Source organism: Felis catus, chromosome E2, assembly GCF_018350175.1.
Source record: "Felis catus isolate Fca126 chromosome E2, F.catus_Fca126_mat1.0, whole genome shotgun sequence".
NCBI lineage: Eukaryota > Metazoa > Chordata > Mammalia > Carnivora > Felidae > Felis > Felis catus.
The window spans coordinates 61,303,468-61,321,229 of record NC_058382.1 but is presented as its reverse complement, the minus strand read 5'-3'; the positions used below and the strand labels follow the sequence as shown (position 1 = coordinate 61,321,229).

At 63.9% G+C, this 17,762-nt stretch overlaps 1 protein-coding gene across 16 annotated transcripts; it reads right to left on the bottom strand.

The window, feature by feature from the left end:
* Window positions 1-531: 531 nt before the first annotated feature.
* Window positions 532-16,364, bottom strand: CPNE7 (copine 7). 16 transcript variants are annotated; one of them, XM_045046379.1, is made up of 15 exons: window positions 16,105-16,338; window positions 14,036-14,218; window positions 11,507-11,581; window positions 11,280-11,354; window positions 10,569-10,682; window positions 9,808-9,897; window positions 9,585-9,683; window positions 9,159-9,245; window positions 8,661-8,816; window positions 7,704-7,837; window positions 6,063-6,117; window positions 5,500-5,551; window positions 5,283-5,416; window positions 1,893-2,129; window positions 532-1,240 (listed from the first exon to the last, which is right to left on the bottom strand). In XM_045046379.1, exons 1-15 carry the CDS (start codon window positions 16,276-16,278, stop codon window positions 1,055-1,057), a joined length of 1,851 nt encoding a protein of 616 aa, XP_044902314.1. In that variant the 5' UTR covers window positions 16,279-16,338; the 3' UTR covers window positions 532-1,054. The 16 variants fall into 16 exon arrangements, with proteins under 16 accessions (XP_044902314.1, XP_044902316.1, XP_023101143.1 ...); XM_045046381.1 differs by having other exon boundaries at window positions 8,765-8,824; window positions 16,105-16,329; XM_023245375.2 differs by having other exon boundaries at window positions 8,765-8,824; window positions 10,569-10,652; window positions 16,105-16,328.
* Between the last annotated feature and the right edge of the window lie 1,398 nt (window positions 16,365-17,762).

Sequence of the window (17,762 nt, the reverse complement as noted above, 5' to 3'; positions counted from 1 at the left end):
ATGGATGGATGGATGGATGGAGGGATGGAGGGAGGGATGGGTGGACAGACGGATGGATTGGTGGATAAATGGAGGGCGAGAAGGGTGGATGTGTGGGGGGACAGGTAGATGGATGGACGGAGGGATGGAGAATGGGTGAGTGGGTAGGAGAGAATAGATTCAGGGTCAGGATAGTTTTGTGTTTTTTTTTCCCCGGACAACATATTCCAGGGGAAATCTCAATCAGAAGCCCACCCCCAGAGGGCCCGGAGGCTTTGACAGGTGGTGCTCCTTCTCTGACAGAGTGTGTAGCATGGAGCGCATAGTAGGTCCTTGTAAAGTTGAGTTGCAAGTTCAAGGCACCTGGGTTCCTGCCTGGTGGCCCCTCTCCACCTGGGCCTGGCTGATTCCAGGCAGTGGATCAGGGGGAGGAGCAGCACTGCCTCCTGGCATTCTCGAGCGGCTCATCCAGGAAGGACCCAGAGAACCTGAGTCTAGAGACCCCCTGTCCCAGGGTGGGGGCTGGGAGGGGGCAGTAAAGGCACAAAGCACTTCGAGAACAAGATGACACTTTATTATGCCTAAGCCCCCACCTGCGGACCCCAAGGCCTGGGTGCTGAGCTGGGGGAAGCAACAGGGGAGGAAGGCAGGAAGAAAGAGGAATCTGACTGGTCAGGAGCTCTGGGGGCACCCCGGTCTCCCCCACAGCTGGGATGCAGGCTGCGGGCCCCTCCTTGTGAGAACCAGATGCGAAGCAGGAACCACCCCCCACCCCCATCCATAAGCTTCCCTTCGCGTTGGGCTGAGCTGCTGGGGCCTCCTCCTGCTCTCTCAGGGAACCCTCCCCACCCCCTGACCCTACACCTGCCTGGCTGGGGCAGGGCCAGGCATGGGGGGCTACCACCCGCACCCCACACCTTCGACTCCTGTTTCAGGGTTCCCCGGGCCTGGATTTGTTCAGCCTTCAGCCTTGGGGGCCCCTAGAGGCTGGTCTGGGCAGCAGGGTCACAGGAGGGTTAGAGGTGGGCCTGGGGGCGGGGTACAGGAGGGCTCTGGAACGTGGGCGGGGGAGGGCCTAAGGCACCCCAAGGGTGCTTGAGACAGAGACTGGCCGCACTCCTGGCTGCCCTGCCCTCTCGGGGCCAGCGTCGTGGGTGTGGGTGCCGAGGCCTCTGGGAGGCAGCTCCCTGTAGCTGAAGTATTCCACCACCTGCCTGGGCACCTCAGCCAGCACGCACTTGGCCAGCGCCGCCGGGGACGCCTTCAGAGCGGGGACAACGTGGTTACGTCACAGCTGGGGGCCCTCCAGACCCTCTTGCCCCCGAGCTGCTCAAACCCCAGCGTCACCCTCTAGCGGTGGTGGAATCTGTCCCAGTGGCCGACCAGTAAGTCGCCTGGTGGCCAGGCGAGCCTTTGTGACACCCGGAGTGTGAGGTTGCCCTGCGCACAGCGCTGGCATGGGGTGACCTCGGACGGGCTCCGGGCACCGTCCTGAGTGGGGCCCTTGCGCCCCCAGGGCCCTGCCACCCCTCCAGGCACACAGTCAGAGGCAGGAAGGAGGTGGGTTGTACCCATCCCCCGTCCCGTAAAGCCCCGTGAGTGTGTCCACTGGCCGTGAACTTCCTTCGTGTGTCTGTCTCACAAAGGGTCTGAAAGTGCTAGAAACTGTGTGGTGCCCTCCCGGGAGCCCACCGTGCCGCCCTCTCGCGTATGTGTAGGCTTGATGTTTTCAAAATAGGAAGGTTTCTAGCTGCTCAAAAGTGGCCGAAATCCTGCTCACGACAGGAGCGGGGGAGCGGCCTGGGAGCCTGGCAGCTCCCCGGAAGGCAGACCTGTGACCCCCACCCCTGGAAGGCAGGCCTGTGACCCCCACCCCCCGAAGGCAGGCCTGTGACGCCCCCACCAGCACTCACGCTCTTGAGCTCCCGGAAGGGAACAAACTGCACGATGTCGCGGAGCGCCGGCTCGCCCCTCGGGGAGCGCAGGACGCCCTCGTCCCCGTCCAGGGTCTGCATATCCGTGAAGTCAGCGTTGCCCACCCCCACGATGATGATGGACATGGGCAGGTAGGAGGCGCGCACGATGGCCTCCCGGGCATCCGCCATGTTGGTCACCACTCCGTCAGTCAGGACCAGCAGGATGTAGTATTGCTGGGGACGCAGGGACAGAGTGGGCACGGGCCACCCCCCACCCCTTCCTCAGGCCCTTGGGGGTTGCCTGGGGGCCCTTCAGGGCCAGGTGTCCCCCCGGGGCGACCCCACGTCCCCCGGCCAGCTCTCCCCTCCCCCAGCCGCCCGGAAGCCACCGCAGGCAGGCCTCGCTGCTGGTTTCCAGGCTTTTCGGAGATTGTTGTTTGCTAAAGGGCGATAGTCACAGTCACAGTACAACTTGAGCTCATGCCCCCCTCTGTGCCCGATGCTTCTCATCTCCCAGCGCCCCCTCCCCTGGCCTCAGCCTCTTACAGATGGAGGGGCTGAGCTGGTGGAGCCTGGGTCCGAACCCAAGCCTGAGGCCGGAGAAGGAGCGACCTGATGGGGCCTCCTACACCCTGTAGGTGGCCCGGGGCCCCAGGAACAATTGAGAAAGGACAACTCTGGTACAGCTGGGCCCGGTGCCCTGGGCGCATCTGCACAGACGGACCGGGTCTTGTTTCAAATAAAAGTCCATTTCCATTGTTAAAAAAACAAAACAAAAACAAAACAGAACTACTAAAAATCCGGACAGGAGAAGACATAAAGGAGAAGAAAGAACCACCCGGCCCAGTGGGCGCTGGCCCTACACCACCACTTGAGGGAAGGACCAAGGGCAATCCCACGGGGGTCCCTGCCACCCAATCCCCGCTCCCCCTCTGAGCCCCAGACCCGTGGGACGAGTGGCCTTGTACTCGGCAGTCTCCCGGCAGGACTCAGCCCAGCCCTCAGCCCCACATAGGCGGCCCCTCCTCGGCAAAGCCCCCACGCCCTCCTCCTGCCCCCCAGCCTCGGTCCAGGGCCCCCTAAGACCTCACAGCCCCGAGCTTTGCCAGCTACTCAAACGCTGAGCTCCGTCACCCCCCCCCCCCCACCAGAACGGCAGATTTGCTCTGAGGCCCCCGAGCTCGGGGCCTCCAGGGCTGGGCAGTGGGTGGCTGTGGCCCGGCCCCAGGAGGCTGTATCTGCCTTGGAAAGAAGGGACCCTGCTTTCCCTCAGGACGGAAAGAGAGAAGAAAATCGGGTGGTCCCAGGTCACACCTAGCACCTACGCACAGTATCAGCGCTGCTCTGAGAGGGGGTCTAACAGCCCACACAACCCCGTGAAGCATCTCGGTTAAGATGCAGGCTCTGACGGAGGGGAGAAGCAGACGTGGGTGCCTCCTGGGGACATTCCTGTCACCTCGGGGGAAGCCTGAGCCCTGTTCACGGGAATCAGACGACAAGAATGTGGTGAATGCCACCAAGGGACACGGTGAGCAGAGTCCAGACCAGGAGACCTTACGGGACACACAAGCCGGCTGCGCGGTGCGGGAAGCTGGTGATGGGCAGAGTGGGGAGGGGAGGGGTCCACCAATCGCACAAGGGGCCGTTTTAACCCTGCTCTGCCTGTGAAAACCACCAGGACATGAATTATCCAGCTGGACGTGCATATACCACCTAGGCATTTCATCCTAGGGGACCAACCTTGTCTTTCAGGGGAGACAGTGCATTGTAGCTATGTTTTATCTCTCTTCTGGGCATTCATAGCGATATTTGCAGACGAAGCTATGTATCTAGGACTTGCTTCAAACTAATATGGGAAGATGTCTGCTATCCTTGATTCCGGCCTGGATCCTGTGCCAGAAACATAGTGCTAGGGAATTATAATCGGGGAAGTTAATGAAATTGGAACATATCCCATAGATTAGATAAAAGTGCAGTAGCTAAGTTACATTTCCTGAAATTGATATTTGTGCTATGATTATGTAAGAGGATACAGGGATAGTAGAAAATACACACCAAAACACTAAGAGATAACCGGGCAAGAGGCTGCAGACTGTGGCTTCTGGGGGCTCTGTGCCTGGGAGAGAAAGTGTAAACTGTGGGGCTTCCCCAGCAGAGGATGAGAGACAGTCTAGCCGGAGTCTGGACAAGGGCAAGTCACGTGGTCAGGGTAAGGCTGAGGAACAACGCAGGTCAGGAGACCGGATCACCGGGCAGATCCGGGGACCACAGGCAAATGTGGACACATGGGGAAAGGCGTGCCATGGGAAGGGGGTCTGTTTCAATGCCTTGGGCTTGGAAGCTGAGCTGCGGTTGTGCACAGAATGTCCCTGCTGCTGGGGGCGGAGGCACCAGGAGGCCAGCAGCCAACTCTCAAATGGTTTGGAAAGAAAACAATAGTAGCATACACACATGGAGAGAGAGAGGGAAGGGGGAACCAGGTGGGAGGAAGGCAGGAGGGAAATGGAGGAAGGAAGAGGGGGGAGGGAAGGAGGGGGAGGGAGGGAAGTGGGAGAGAGGGGAGGGGGAAGGAGGGAAGGGGGAGAGAGAAGGAGGGGGAGGGAGGGAAGAGGGGAGAGAGAAGGAGGGGGAGGGAGGGAAGGAGGGGGAGGGGAGAGAGAAGGAGGCGGAGGGAGGGAAGGGGGGAGAGAAGGAGGGGGAGGGAGGGAAGGAGGGGGAGGGAAGGGAAGGGGGAGAGACAAGGAGGGGGAAGGAGAGAAGGGGAGAGAGAAGGAGGGGGAGGGAGGGAAGGAGGGGGAGGGAAGAAGGGGAGGGAGGGAAGAAGGGGAGGGAGGGAAGAGGGGAGAGAGGAGGAGGGGGAGGGAGGGAAGGAGGGGGAGGGAAGAAGGGGAGGGAGGGAAGGGGAGAGAGAAGGGGGGGAGGGAGGGAAGAGGGGAGAGAGAAGGAGGGGGAGGGAGGGAAGGGGGAGAGAGAGGAGGGGGAAGGAGGGAAGGAGGAGAGAGGATGGGGAGGGAGGGAAGAAGGGAGAGAGAAGGAGGGGGAGGGAGGGAAGGAGGGGGAGGGAAGAGGGGGAGGGAGGGAAGGGGAGAGAGAAGGAGGTGGAGGGAGGGAAGGGGGAGAGAAGGAGGGGGAGGGAGGGAAGGAGGGGGAGGGAAGGAAGAGGGGGAGGGAAAGAGGGGGAGGGAGGGAAGGGGGAGAGAGAAGGAGGGGAAAGGAGGGAAGGGGGAGAGAGAAGGAGGGGAGGGAGGGAAGAGGGGGGAGGGGAGGAAGGGGAGGGAGGGAAGGAGGGGGAGGAGGGAAGACCATCCCCTGGCCCCAGGCCCCCCACGGCACACACCCCTTCTAAAACACCCAGCCCCCAGCGCACCACCTGCCCCAGGTACCTACGGAGGCCTCCCCAGTGCTCTTCTCGGCCGCTGCCATGCGGGCCACCTTGGAGATGACAGGGGCCACGTTGGTGGGGCCATAGAGCTGGACCCTGGGCAGGCAGTTCCGATAGGCCTCCACCACGCCCTGGATCCCTACAGGGGAAGGAGGGTGAGTCCGGCCTGGTGCATGCCGCCCCCGCCCCCCCCCCCCCCCAGGCCTGCCTCGTGCCCTTTACCTTCACACTCATCGTCCTCAGGGTTGAAGTTGATGGCAAAGTCATGGGACACCTGGGTGGGCACAGAGGGACTGTCAGCTGGGTGACCCCTCAGGACCCCCACACCCCCGCCTACGGGGGGCGGTAGGTTTGCAGCCCCCAGGACCAGCATGTGGAAAGAGCCTCGCGGAGGGAGTACCCCGGGTCAGAGGGCAGACAGGAGGCCCCAGGCTTGGAGTTGCATTGACCAAGAAGTCCCTCCCGCCACGTTTTCGGGCTTAAGCCAGGTGAACTGCTATTTGCGGCTGAAGATTCCAGACTCATTCCCCTTCTCCTGACAGAGACACGGAGTTTGTGTTCAGTTCTCCAGAGGTCACTAGTGCTGGGTGACCAAGGTCAGCCTCTCTGGCCACAAGCGCAGGGTCTCCGCGATCTGCCCACTGTCACTTAGGAGTCGGTTCCCAGCAGCGAGAGGCAGAGGCAGCAGGTGACCCAGGACAGCCTGTGCTACGAGAAGCAGCAGGGCCCTGGGGGCCCCCCGGCAGAGGCAAGGGGGTGAGGTCCCGGTCCCCAGGCTCCCCTACCTCATACTTGGGAGGGATCCGCGCTCCGAACCCCAGAGCAGAAAATCTCTTGTCACTGGAAAGGAAGCAATGGTCTCACACGGGGCCCCTGACTTCCCTGAGGGCGGGGCGGGGGTGCTTTGGGGAGACATTCACCAGAACCAGGACAGCCGGGCTCTGATCCACCCCTGGGTGACCAGGCCCAGGCTGACACTTTCCCGAGGGGCTGGCTCTGCTCCGAGCCGCATGGGGGAAACTGAGGCACTGAGCAGTGAAGACACCCAGGCAGGGGTGGAGCCTTCTCCATCTCTGTCTCTGTCTTTGCTCTGGGAGCAGCAGGTACCTCCTGGGGAGGCAACCAGACCCTGGGAAGCGTTGGCCTCCTGACTTGGGACCTCCGCTGTCTGCCAGCCACCCCGACAGCCTTCTGTTCGTCCATGGCCTCAGTTTATTGGTCTGTAAAGTGGGACACAGATCCCCTGCGTGTGTGTGTGTGTGTGTGTGTGTGTGTGTGTGTGTGCAGGGTGAAAGCCATGTGACTGAGGCCCAGCCCCATGTCAACACATGCCGGTTTTGACCCGAGCTTCACTTCAGAGATCAGCCACGCAGGACATCGGGTCTGGCCCGTGGAGCGAGCCCCACCCACCGTGGCCCACACACTGCCAGCCTCAGGCAGGTTCCTCTGGTCAGTGTAGAGTCATGATGACCCTCCGGGCCCAAGTCTGCGCTGGAGTCCAGGGAGGCAGGGAGGCGAGGGGCAAGTGGGGGGTAAGGGCCGCACCTGTCATCGTCCTGGGCACAGGGTGATGGGGGGGCAGGGCGGTACCTGTCATAGTCCTGGGGACAGGGTGAGTGGGGGGTGATCCACACCTGTCATCGTCCTGGGGACAGGGCTAGTGGAGGGTCAGGGACCACACCTGCCATAGTCCTGGGGACAGGGCCAGTGGGGGCAGGGCCACACCTGTCATCGTCCTAGGGCCAGGGCAGTGGGGCCAGGGCCGCACCTGTTATCATCCTGGGGACAAGGCCAGTGGGGGGGGGACAGGGACCACACCTGTCATCGTCCTGGGAACAGGGCAGTAAGGGCAGGGCTTCACCTGTCATTATCCTGGGGACAGGGCTAGTGGAAGGGCAGGGACCGCACCTGTCATAATCCTGGGGACAGGACAGTGGGGGTGGGGCCACACCTGTCATCACCCTGGGGACAGGGCAGTAGGGGCAGGGCTGCACCTGTCATAGTCCTGGGGACAGGGCCAGTAGGGAGGGGGGGGGGGAATAGGGACCACACCTGTCATAGTCCTGGGGACAGGGCCAGTGGTGGGGGGGGGGGACAGGGACCACACCTGTCATAATCCTAGGGACGGGACAGTGGGTGTGGGGCCACACCTGTCATCATCCTGGGGACAAGGCCAGTGGGGGGGACAGGGACCACACCTGTCATCGTCCTGGGAACAGGGCAGTAAGGGCAGGGCTTCACCTGTCATTATCCTGGGGACAGGGCTAGTGGAAGGGCAGGGACCGCACCTGTCATAATCCTGGGGACAGGACAGTGGGGGTGGGGCCACACCTGTCATCACCCTGGGGACAAGGCAGTAGGGGCAGGGCCGCACCTGTCATAGTCCTGGGGACAAGGCCAGTGGCGGGGGGGGACAGGGACCGCACCTGTCATAGTCCTGGCAGATCTCTCCCACGGCCACCAGGGCCTGCAGGTACTCGTTGGGCTGGAAAGGGTTGATATAGTGCAGAGAGCAGCTGTTCCGCGGGTCACCGTTGGAGGCTGTGAAATCGATGGCCACCTGCAGAGACCCGGGCTCATGAGCCGGGGGCCCCTCTCCCACCTGGGCGGGACTAGGCACCCAGAGCCCCCATTTGACAGGCAGGGGGAAGGGGGCGTGGGGAGCTGCCTGGTGAGGGGTGCAAACTAGAGCAGTTCCCGGGGCCTGTCGGAGGAGACTCCTGAAGTGACAGTCCCAGGGCCGGGCTCTGTGCTGGGGCAAAGGGCACCCTGGGGAGAGTGGGCACTGGCGCTGAGCAGCAAGCCCGGACCCTGCCAACCCCGTCTACGCAGATCCCCAGGCGGCAAGAAGCACCACGCGGGTGATACCGGCCCACGGCCCAGGGCCTGGTCACGCTGAGCCCCGAGCACCTGCAGCCAAGTGCCCTGGGCGCGGGGCGGGCTGCTGGCAAGGGACCCATGCCATGACCAGGCGCATCTCTTCTCTGCTGCCGCTCTGCCTGGGCAGGGACTGCGAGTTCAAGCCCCGGGCTGGGGTCCCCACGCGGCCCCGCCGGGACGCTTCCCTCAGGCCAATCTGGCTGCCGCTGGGTGGCAAGACCCGGACCCGTGCAGCCACGAGCGAGTGGTGAGGCGACACAGAGGCACGGACGCCGGGCTCTCCCGCGCCACTGACACCCACAGCTCCGGACCAGAGCCACCGCCGTTGGGTCTCGTGGCTTCTGGCGCTGTCCCCGGCCACCACAGGTGCCACTGCATTCTTGCCACACACGTCTTCCTGTCACTGTTCTCGTGGAGGGTGACCCCGGGCAGCTCCTGGGACCCAACTGCCCACTTCATCTGCACGGGAAGGGCCCCGAGCCCGGTCAGGGGCCTCACTGTACCCACTTCTGCACATCCGCCCCGGGCCCCGGGCCAGGCTCCGAGTTACATCCAGGGTGGGCAGGGCGCCCGGACTCTGCTGGTGTGGAGGGGCCCGTGCACTCACGGTGAAGTGAATCTGACAGCCGCCCATGATGTAGTCCAGGAAAGAGTGAACCCTGTAGGACTTCCAGGCAGGGAGGTCGGCAGGGCCCGCCCAGGACACCCCACACCCTGAAACTGAGGCCGGAGCCCCGGGGACCTGCCCCTCTCCCCCAGCTCTCTGCCTGGGGCAGCCCCCCCCCATTCCCCTCCTCTGTCTCCCCCTCCCGTCCATCCCTCCCATCTCCCTCCCGCACGTACTGGGGACCATCAGACCCCTGGCGTCCATCTGACAACGGGGAGATCTGCAGGGAGGGGTGTGCCTGTGCCCCGTTGCCTCTCTGTCAAGTTTAGGCGGGAGCCAGCCCCCTCCCCACTGTGGGTGAGTGGGGCGTCTGCGGGCAGGGGCCGCAGCTCACCTTCAGGTCTGCCAGGATGACCACCCCAGAGTTCTTGTAATTGCGCTTCTTCTGCCTGTACTTGGCATTCACGCAGTCCCACTGGGCCTGGGGCACAGGGAGAGACAGAGACCCCCACCCCAGAGCGCCAGTGCCCAAACCCCGCTCCAAGGGGGCAGGGAGGCCTCAAAACCCCAGCCCTGGACAGCATTTTTCCACCTGTAACACAGTGACTGTCGTCCCTACTCTGGCCGCCCGGCGGGCGTGGTCCTCGATCTCGGGGGTTTGCCGACAATAGCAATTTCTGGGGCCGACTCAGCTCAGGCTGGTGCCCTACCTGCCTCTTGCGGCTCCTCCCAGCGATCCCTTAGCAGATGGGGCAGGGCCCCACTTTCACCCTGCTTCCACCCTGTTTGGGGGGGCGGACAGGGAGGGGCCCCAGCTCACCTGGTCCTCCCCAAAGGCTTTCTGCATTTCCTCAAAGGTGGTGGAGAATTCCCCGATGAAGTCGTGCTTTCCGCGGGAGTCGTGATCCCAGACGAGGCACTGGGGAGCCCAGGCCCCTCAGGCCACCGGCCCCTCTGGGCCCCCCACCTGGACGTCTCCGTTCCCCTGCAGCCAGGCCAGCCCCCTGCCACCCCCCACCTGCCACCCCCCCTGCCACCCCCACCTTCAGAGGCCGCGTCTCCTCACAGCTGCAGAGGTTGTTCAGTGACACCTTGAAAGGCTCCCACACGGGGCTGAGGTTGTCCTTCACCACCTGTGGGCCGGGGGTGGGGGGGCCGGCTCAGGTTCCAGGCAGGACTGGGGGCCCAGGACCCCTGTAGTTCTGAACCCGGTCCTTCAGGAACCACCTCCGTAACTTGTGCCACGTTCCTGGGCCCCCTGGACCCCCAGCTTTTTCTTTAAATAGCCTCTTTTTTTTACTCAAATTAATTTATCTCACAAGCAGATGTTCTTGGGGCGCCTGGTGGCTTAGTTTGTTGAGCGCCTGACTCTTGGTTTTGGCTCAGGTCACGGTCTTGACATGGAGCCCTTGTCGGACTCGATGCTGACAGGTCAGAGCCTGCTTGGGATTCTCTCTCCCTCCCTCTGCCTCTCCCCTGCTTGCACGTGCACACGCGCTCTCTCTCTCAAAATAAACATGCTTACAAAAAAAAGGAAGTGCTCTCTCACTGCTGTAACTAAAATGCCATTTCACCTGTAGGCGGGGACAACAAAACACAGTTGTGAATTCTAGTGGCAGACGGCCTGGCCTGCTGGCTCCCTGATGCAAGGAACTGGGTGCTGGGGGTGAAGGCCCCCGCAGCCGTCGGGGTGCTGGGAGGACCCGGGGTGGGGGGGAGACGGGCCGGCTTCTGCCCCTCTCTTCTCATTCCCGTCCCCAAAGTTCTGCAGGGGATGTCAAGGTGCAGGGCAGGGAGCCCTCACCTCGGTCCGGTACACCAGCTGCTCACTCCCATCGTCATTGACCCGGTATAGCTCCAGGAAGGGGTCTGACTTGCTGAAGAGGTCCTGGAGGAGGGGCAGAGGCTGCGCTTGGTCCTGGAGGGGGGACAGAGGCTGCACCCCTGGAGCCTCTATCTCCTTAGCTAGGGAATGAGGGCATGACCCCTCCCAAGAGCCTCTCAGAATGATCCAACGCCTTGTCCTCCCCTCTAGAGCCTTCGCTGGCCCCCCAGCAGCTTTGTTGTAACTCCCGGGCCCGGGCCCAGCCTCCCTCCAGCCACGTGTGCACGCCCCCAGCTGGCACCCCCACCGCCCCTGCTCCTCCCCCCCAGAGGACGGCCTCTACCAGCTGAGACCCTGCACTGGGCCCCCGCCCTGTGTGAGCACCCGACGGAGCCAAGCTCACGGCCAGTTCTTCCACTGTCCGGATGGTGACCGCCCTGAGCATGTGTCCCCGTCACTAAACAGGGGCCACGAGTGCCCCTGCCTCAGGAGGCATGAGCACTTACAGATGTGGCAGGAAGGGGCCCAGGGCACAGGAACAATGGTGACAGGGGTGGCCGGCCCCACGGGCTCCGCGTGCTCCTCACTCAGCAGCCCCGTGTCTGTGGCGTCAGGAGGGCAAAGCTGGGGGGGGGGGCTCGTGGCGTCGGCGGTACGTGCCCTGGGCCCACGCGGGCAGCCTCCACTCACCTTGTCGTCCAGCTTCCTGGCCCGGAAGGACAGCTCCACGTAGCCATTGTTCCCGGAGATGTCCTCAGCTGTCACCTGGGAGGAAAGCCGTGGCTCTGAGCGCCACAGGCCCCCAGGGGGCCGGGGGCCTCGCCAGCTGCTTTCGGGGCAGGCCTCTGAGAGCCATGAGGAGAAAGGGGTGGGGTCTGAGGGGTGGAGGGGCTGGGCGGGAAGGCGGGCGGCCTCACCGTGATGGTGGACTTGCCGGCATTCCTGCCGAACCTGAGCAGCAGGGCACGGGTCACCTTCTTCTGGGCCACAATCTGGAAGTCAGAACAGCCAGGGAGGGGTCAGCTCCCGTCCCCCCCCCCCCGGGCACGCCGACCTGGCCCTCAGTCTCCCTGGGCAGCCCAGCTGCTCCAAATCAACGCCCCAGGGCCCCACGCCCTCCCTTGAATCGCTCGGCCACCTGACATCCCTCTGTGTGGCCACCACCCCTCACCCCGGACCTGGCCTCGTGTCAGGAGGGGAGACAGGCTCAGTGAGGAGGCACCGCCTGGGGCCACAGCCCCACATGCCGGGCCAGGAATGCCCACCCAGCCCCAGCTCCCCAGCAGCTCAGAGAGGCTGTGTGGGGTGTCCCCGGTCCCTGCCCCAAGGGCAGCGAGGGGCTTCAAACAGCCCCCCGGCCAGCAGGGGGCCGAGGGGGTTCCTGGACACCGCACTGGACTCCCGGCTGTGGAGGTGGCAAAGGGTCGGGAGCAAGAGTGCGACCTGGCTCTCCACCACCCTGTGCGGCCTCCCCGTGGGCTCCCACCTGCCCCTGCCCACCTGGGCCACCCCCTCCCCTCCACCTGGCCCTCATTTGGCCACCAGCCCCTAACTGGGGCCGAGAGTTGACACAGGGCAGCTGTGTGCAGCCAGGGCACCTGCTCACCAGAGGGCAGCACTGAGGCAGTAGGCGCCCTGGTCTGCAGAAGCGCTCAAGGATGACAGCCCGCACCCTCCCCCCGCCGCGCCCCCGCGCCCCCACCCCGCCCCACGGCTGCCAAAGCGCCCATGACTTCGTAGGGGACTCCACTCGTTGCTGGCCAACGCAGAAACACGCGCTATCGCCACGGTGACAGCACCCCGATGCTCATCAGCGCTCACCTGGCCCCACCTGCCGCCAGCTCCCGGAGCGGGGGCGACCGTGCAAAGTGAGCTAAGTCCGGACGGCACACGGCACATTCCCAGCCACCCGCCCCTCGGCTCCTGCCTACCTAACGGCTTCCGAGCACACGGGAACATGGCCTGCGTGCCGGAAGGTCAAAACGGGCTAAGGGTGGGAAAGCTCTCCGCAAGGTGCGAAGGGAGGGAGGCCGTGTGGCCCCAGGTTCTCCCACTTACGGGCTGCACTGCTACGGGCTCTCCGATCAGGAGAAGTGGGAAAGCTGCTGTGTGAACCAGTGTATGGTCAATAAGCTCGCTCTTCTTGGTCCCCTCAAACACCCACTGAGGTGCCTGATGCTTGGAGGTTCGGACAGGGGTCAGGGGCTTGCTCAAGGTCATGCAACTGGGGTTCAGGGCCACTGTCCATACCCTTGACCACTGACGGCAGCTGCCCCGAGGGCCGTGCCGGCCTCGATGGGCCTTTTCACTGTCTACAGTTTACAAGTCGGTCCCGACACGTGTGTGCTCACACATGTTTCTCTGTGTCCGTGCATGCATCCATACAAGCGTCCGTGCACTCGTGCCCGTGTGTACATGCAGTCCGTGCATACATGTCAAATCCCGCTCTGCTGCCGTGCAGTGATCCGTGCTGTCATCTATAAAATGGGATGACAGGGGGCCCACCCCAGACCAGCTCCGACGCAGACGGCCATGGGGATGAGTCATGCAGACATCACGCTGGGTGCAAGAAACCGGGCACAAATGAGAACACACTGTGTGATTCATGAACAGGAAGTTCTAGAACAGGCAAAACTAGCAGGGACGTGCTGGAGAGGAGGGGTCTGTAGGGTGATGTGAGCTGCTGACGGGCAGGAAGACAGGTGCCTAAACTCATCAACATCAACCCTTAAGGTCTCCGCGTTCTCCTGGACGGAAATCATGCCTCCGTAAAAAGGAAGCATCTCCCATCACAGGCTGAGAGCGAAGCGTGTGGCCCGCAGCCCGGTGCCCAGGCTGTCTCAGTGGTGGCTGGCAAGCACTCTTGCCATGCGGCTAACGGAACAGCTAGTGGACGGGACATCATCTGAGGACTGCAAACTGTCCCTCTGGTGACAGCAGCCCCCAGCGGGCTGGCCGGCCGGCTGCAGGGCGGAGTGGGGACACGTTGACGTCACGGGGTGGAAGGGATCTCGTGCCACGGCAGCAAGAAAGCAGCGCAGGACAGTAATAGTGTACGTACTTTGTGTTAAAATATATACGTATATACACACAGAGAACAAATACCCCCTCACGTTCTCACGCGAGAGTGTGAACTCGCGGACAGGCGAGGGTGCGCGTCCCATGGCTTGCCTTTCACTCTTCCTGAATTTTGAATTATATGAATGTGTTACCCAGCTCAAAACTACGTATTTTTAAAACTAATAAGGAATTTTTAAGGGAAGTCACTGTGGAGACGGGCAGAGCAAGATACTTGTCCCGGAGGGAAGGACCTCCGAGGAGCCTGGAGCACCGCTGTCCCCCACCCCCCCCACGCCCCGCCCCCAGCCCTCAGCATTAGCACAGCTGCACTTTCTACGCTCCGGGATCTCTCTTGCCCTCCTCCCTCCCAAGGGGACGGGGCCCACCTGCCCCAAGGTGCACTCCATGCCCCCAAGGAAGTCATCGTCCTGATAGCCAAGGTCGCTGGGTCCTCGGGTGTCATAGACCTCAAAGCGCAGCTTCTGCACCTCCTCAAAGTAGTAGTCGAGCGTGAAGACCTTGGAGAACACAGGGTGCAGGCTGCTCCGGACCACTTCCGTTCTGTCCACCTGCAAGCAGCCAGTGTGGGGGCCCCACAGGAGTAGGTCCCCCCGCCGCCCGCCTCTCCCTAGCGCCCTGTGCCCGGCGCTGGCCCGCAGCCTCCGCTCACCTGCCCTCAGTGCTCCTGAAGGACTCACTTCCAGGCCGTACCCTGGGAAGTCCCCCTCCCTCACCAACCTGCACTCTAATCCTCAGGACTCCAAACCCCACACGGCTTCTGGCCACCCCTGGGGGGGGCACCTCCCTCCCTGAAATAAAGACCCCCCACCCCTGTCCAGCCACAGGCTGCAGTCTCTGCATTTTCTCATGTCATGCCCACCACAGCCTGCTCCACCCCCGTCACAGATGGGGAAACTGAGGCTCAGAGAGGGGAAGGGTCCTGTGCAAAAGCAGTCCAATCAGGAACAGAGTTGGATCAGAATCCTGGGCTGATTCTGATTCACCCAAAAAGAAGATCTCTCCCCAGCTGGGCAGGCAGGGAGACTGGGGTGGGGGGCAGAGACTCCCCCTGGGTGCCATATCTCTCCTACATCTTGGGCCCCTCTCTGTCCCCAAAGCACAGCCCAGCCTGGGGAGTGTCCCTCCAGTGTCCACAAACTCCCACGCTCTCAGATGGGGGGCCTTTGTGGGCCATCCTTTCTCAGGGACATCCGCACCCAGTAGTGCCAAGGCCAAGAAACAAAGACTAACGGGAGGCTAGGGCACAGACACCCCTCATCACAGATCCTCCCCAGTGTCCCCCCCCCCAAAGATACTGGGCTGGGGCAGGCCCTTTGCCTCCAAGGTCGAAGACGGGCAGGGTTTTGCGGCCCCAGGAGGCTGGCGGTCCAGAGACCACAAGAGACCAGGTCACGGCATCGGGGGAGCAAAAAGCAGGTCCCCAGAAGCTGGCGCCTGGAGCCTCCAGCACTGTGTCCTCACAGGTGGGGGCCCCACGGGTCTGCCTCCACCACGTCCTGCCCGCTTCCCCACCCAGGTCCTCCCCAGGGGGCGCGCTAGAGCACAGGGAGGCTTCAACCCCCAACCTCTCCAGCCCACAACCCGCCTTTCTTGGCCTTTCAAGGTGATGTACACACAGGAGTGGTGACTGAGACAGCGCTTTGCACAACGCACAGGGCCCTGAGCTGTTGCCACGACCTGCACACGGGGAGGGCTGGGCTGGGGGTGACTAGGGGCGGCAGGCTGGACAGGCACCCCAGTGACCCCCGGGACCAGAAGGTATCACAGGAAGAACTGGCTCTGTGGGGAGCACAAACCAGACCCCAGCTGTCCCAGCCTGGCCACGTGCACTGCGCTGGGTCACCCGGGGCTCGGCACTCATGCTGGAGTCTGCAGGACCCTACGGGAGAGCAGGCGACTGGCTGCCCTCCAGGTGGACCAGAGATCAATCTCTGGCTCCCTAGTGCCCCAGCCTCGGTCAGCAGCTCCCACTAACCCAGCAGCCCTTCCCGGCCCTTGGTGCTCCCTGGTCTGCGGTCTGGGTGCCTCTGCCTGATGGGTGAGGACCTGGCAGACAAGTGTCCCTCCTGCGTGCCCCACAGGCCGGGGGGACCCACGAGCCCAGGCCCACCCTACGTCACCACTCGGGCCACGCCACTCGCTTCTGCAGCCCCCAGGCCCTTCTGTGCCCCTTAGGAAAGCCCCCTGCCAGCACCCTCAAGCCTGGGTGCCTCACTCTTGTCCCCAAGCCCCCCAAACGGGAACCTGCTCACAACCGCACTGGGGTGCTCCCTCTCTCTACCTGGGGGTCCTCTCAGTCGCCTCCAGTCCAGCGCCCCCCAAGTGCCGGACACCCCCTCTCTAGACCCGGTCCCCTGCCCACCGCCTCCTGTCTCCGCGTCCGCAGCTCCAGGCCCCCAGTCGCCGCTGGGCTCGGCCCCGCCGGCGCCCCTACCTGCACCCACTGATTCTGGGACCGCAGCAGCAGCAGCACGCTGGGGTCGGACTTGGTGAGCGGGTCGCGGTCCAGCAGGTGGCGGCAGCTAAGCCGCAGCTCCACCCTGGAGGCGCGGGGCGCGGGCACCGCTCTGGGGGCCGCCGCCGCCCGGCGCTCCGAGCCCGCGCTCATCTCGGGGACCCGGCGCTCGGGGACCCGGCCGGGCGCACCGAGGGGCCGCCGCGTCGGGAATGATGGCCGGGCCAGGCGTGGCCGCGCTTCCCTGCACGCCCGCACACGTGGCTCCGGCGGCCGCCACCGCGCGCGGGGACGGCGGGAGGGGGGCTGGGGAAGGGGGACAGAGGAGGGGGCGGCGCAAGGGACGAAGCCTGGGGGTGGGGGCCGGGCCGGCAGAGGATGGGGAGCCGTGGAGGGGCGGGGAGCGGGCGAGGAGGGGTCTGCGGGAGGCTAGACCCCGCCCTCAGTCCCGCAGCGGGGGTTGCCAGGGGTTCACCGGGTTCAAATTCTCCGGGTGCGGGGGGGGGGGGGGGGGGACCCGGCGGAGAGGTTTGGGGTCAGGGCAGGCAGCGCCCTCCCAGACCGCGCAGGCCCTCTGGGGCGGGGGGCACTCGGCTGCCCCAGGGCCGGGGAGGAGGGGTCCAGCGCTCCCCGCCTTCCTCCCCAGGAGCCCATGTGGAGGCCCCGCGGCATCTGGTGATGAATCACTGCCATCAGCAAGCGTTTCCCGGGCACACGCTGTGTGCCAGGCACCCCCCGGGCTGGGGCTGGAAATGAAAGAACAGGTCCCCACCTTTGCGGGACCTGTGGTCCAAGAGTGGGGAGCCTCTGCTGCCCTGGGGGTGTCGGGGCTGAGGGCCAGAATCTGACCGGGACAGTGCCTGGCGCCCTGCCATTTATCCGCTGCAGTCGTTTGCTGGGTGCCAAGGGAGGGCTCCCCCCCCCCCCGCCCCGCCCCGCCCTGCTCTGGACCACCCGCAGCAGAAGGCCTGCAGAAGAGGAGGTGTTAACAGAGGCAGAAACCACGTCCCAACCCATTCTCTTTGCCAATTTTTGCCTAAAAATAGGGCACAGATCTGGCCCAAAGCCATAGTGGGAGGGGGACAAGGAGAGGCTTTAAGGTGGACCGACAGGATGGGGTGGGGGGGGAGCGGAGACCCCTGTCTGGCGTGCCTGGCTCTATGCCCTCAGGCTGATCAGGGCTCAGCCTTGGCCTCCTGGGCTGCAGAAGAAGATTCTGAGGCCAGAGGGCCTGCCAATGGCAAGACAGGGTCAGGCAGGAGAGGTCTCCCCGGCCCCTGTGCCTGGACGGCATCCTGGCACAGAGATGACGGGACTGAACCCCAGGCACACCCGGAAGCCAAACGCCATGTGCCGGTTGGCAAAAAAAGGGAAATCCTTGCAGCTGGGGTTAGTGAGTTGGTCTCCGGCACAAGGGCCTACTTCCTGGGCACCTGGGGAAAGAGGCAAAGGGCAGTGAGACACAGAGAGGGATTTGAGGCCCGTCAGTGCCCCGTTCTGCCCCATCCAGCCTCCCCGTCACTCCTTCTCGGGAGCCGGCACAGGGCCAGACAGCTTTGGGATCCAGCTGTCAAGGGCTAGCCACTCTCCACTGTGAGTAGCCTGGCCCCCCCGGGCCTTCTGGCCCCTGCATCTTT

Excerpts from the sequence above, each read along its gene's own strand:
- CPNE7 (XM_045046375.1), bottom strand. The coding sequence starts at position 16,278 with ATGAGCGCGGGCTCGGAGCGCCGGGCGGCGGCGGCCCCCAGAGCGGTG. Across the intron at positions 11,355-11,506 it reads CCGGCAAGTCCACCATCACG|GTGACAGCTGAGGACATCTC; the intron begins GTGAGGCCGCCC and ends CTTTCCTCCCAG. Across the intron at positions 9,898-10,568 it reads AGCTGGTGTACCGGACCGAG|GTGGTGAAGGACAACCTCAG; the intron begins GTGAGGGCTCCC and ends CCCGGCCCACAG.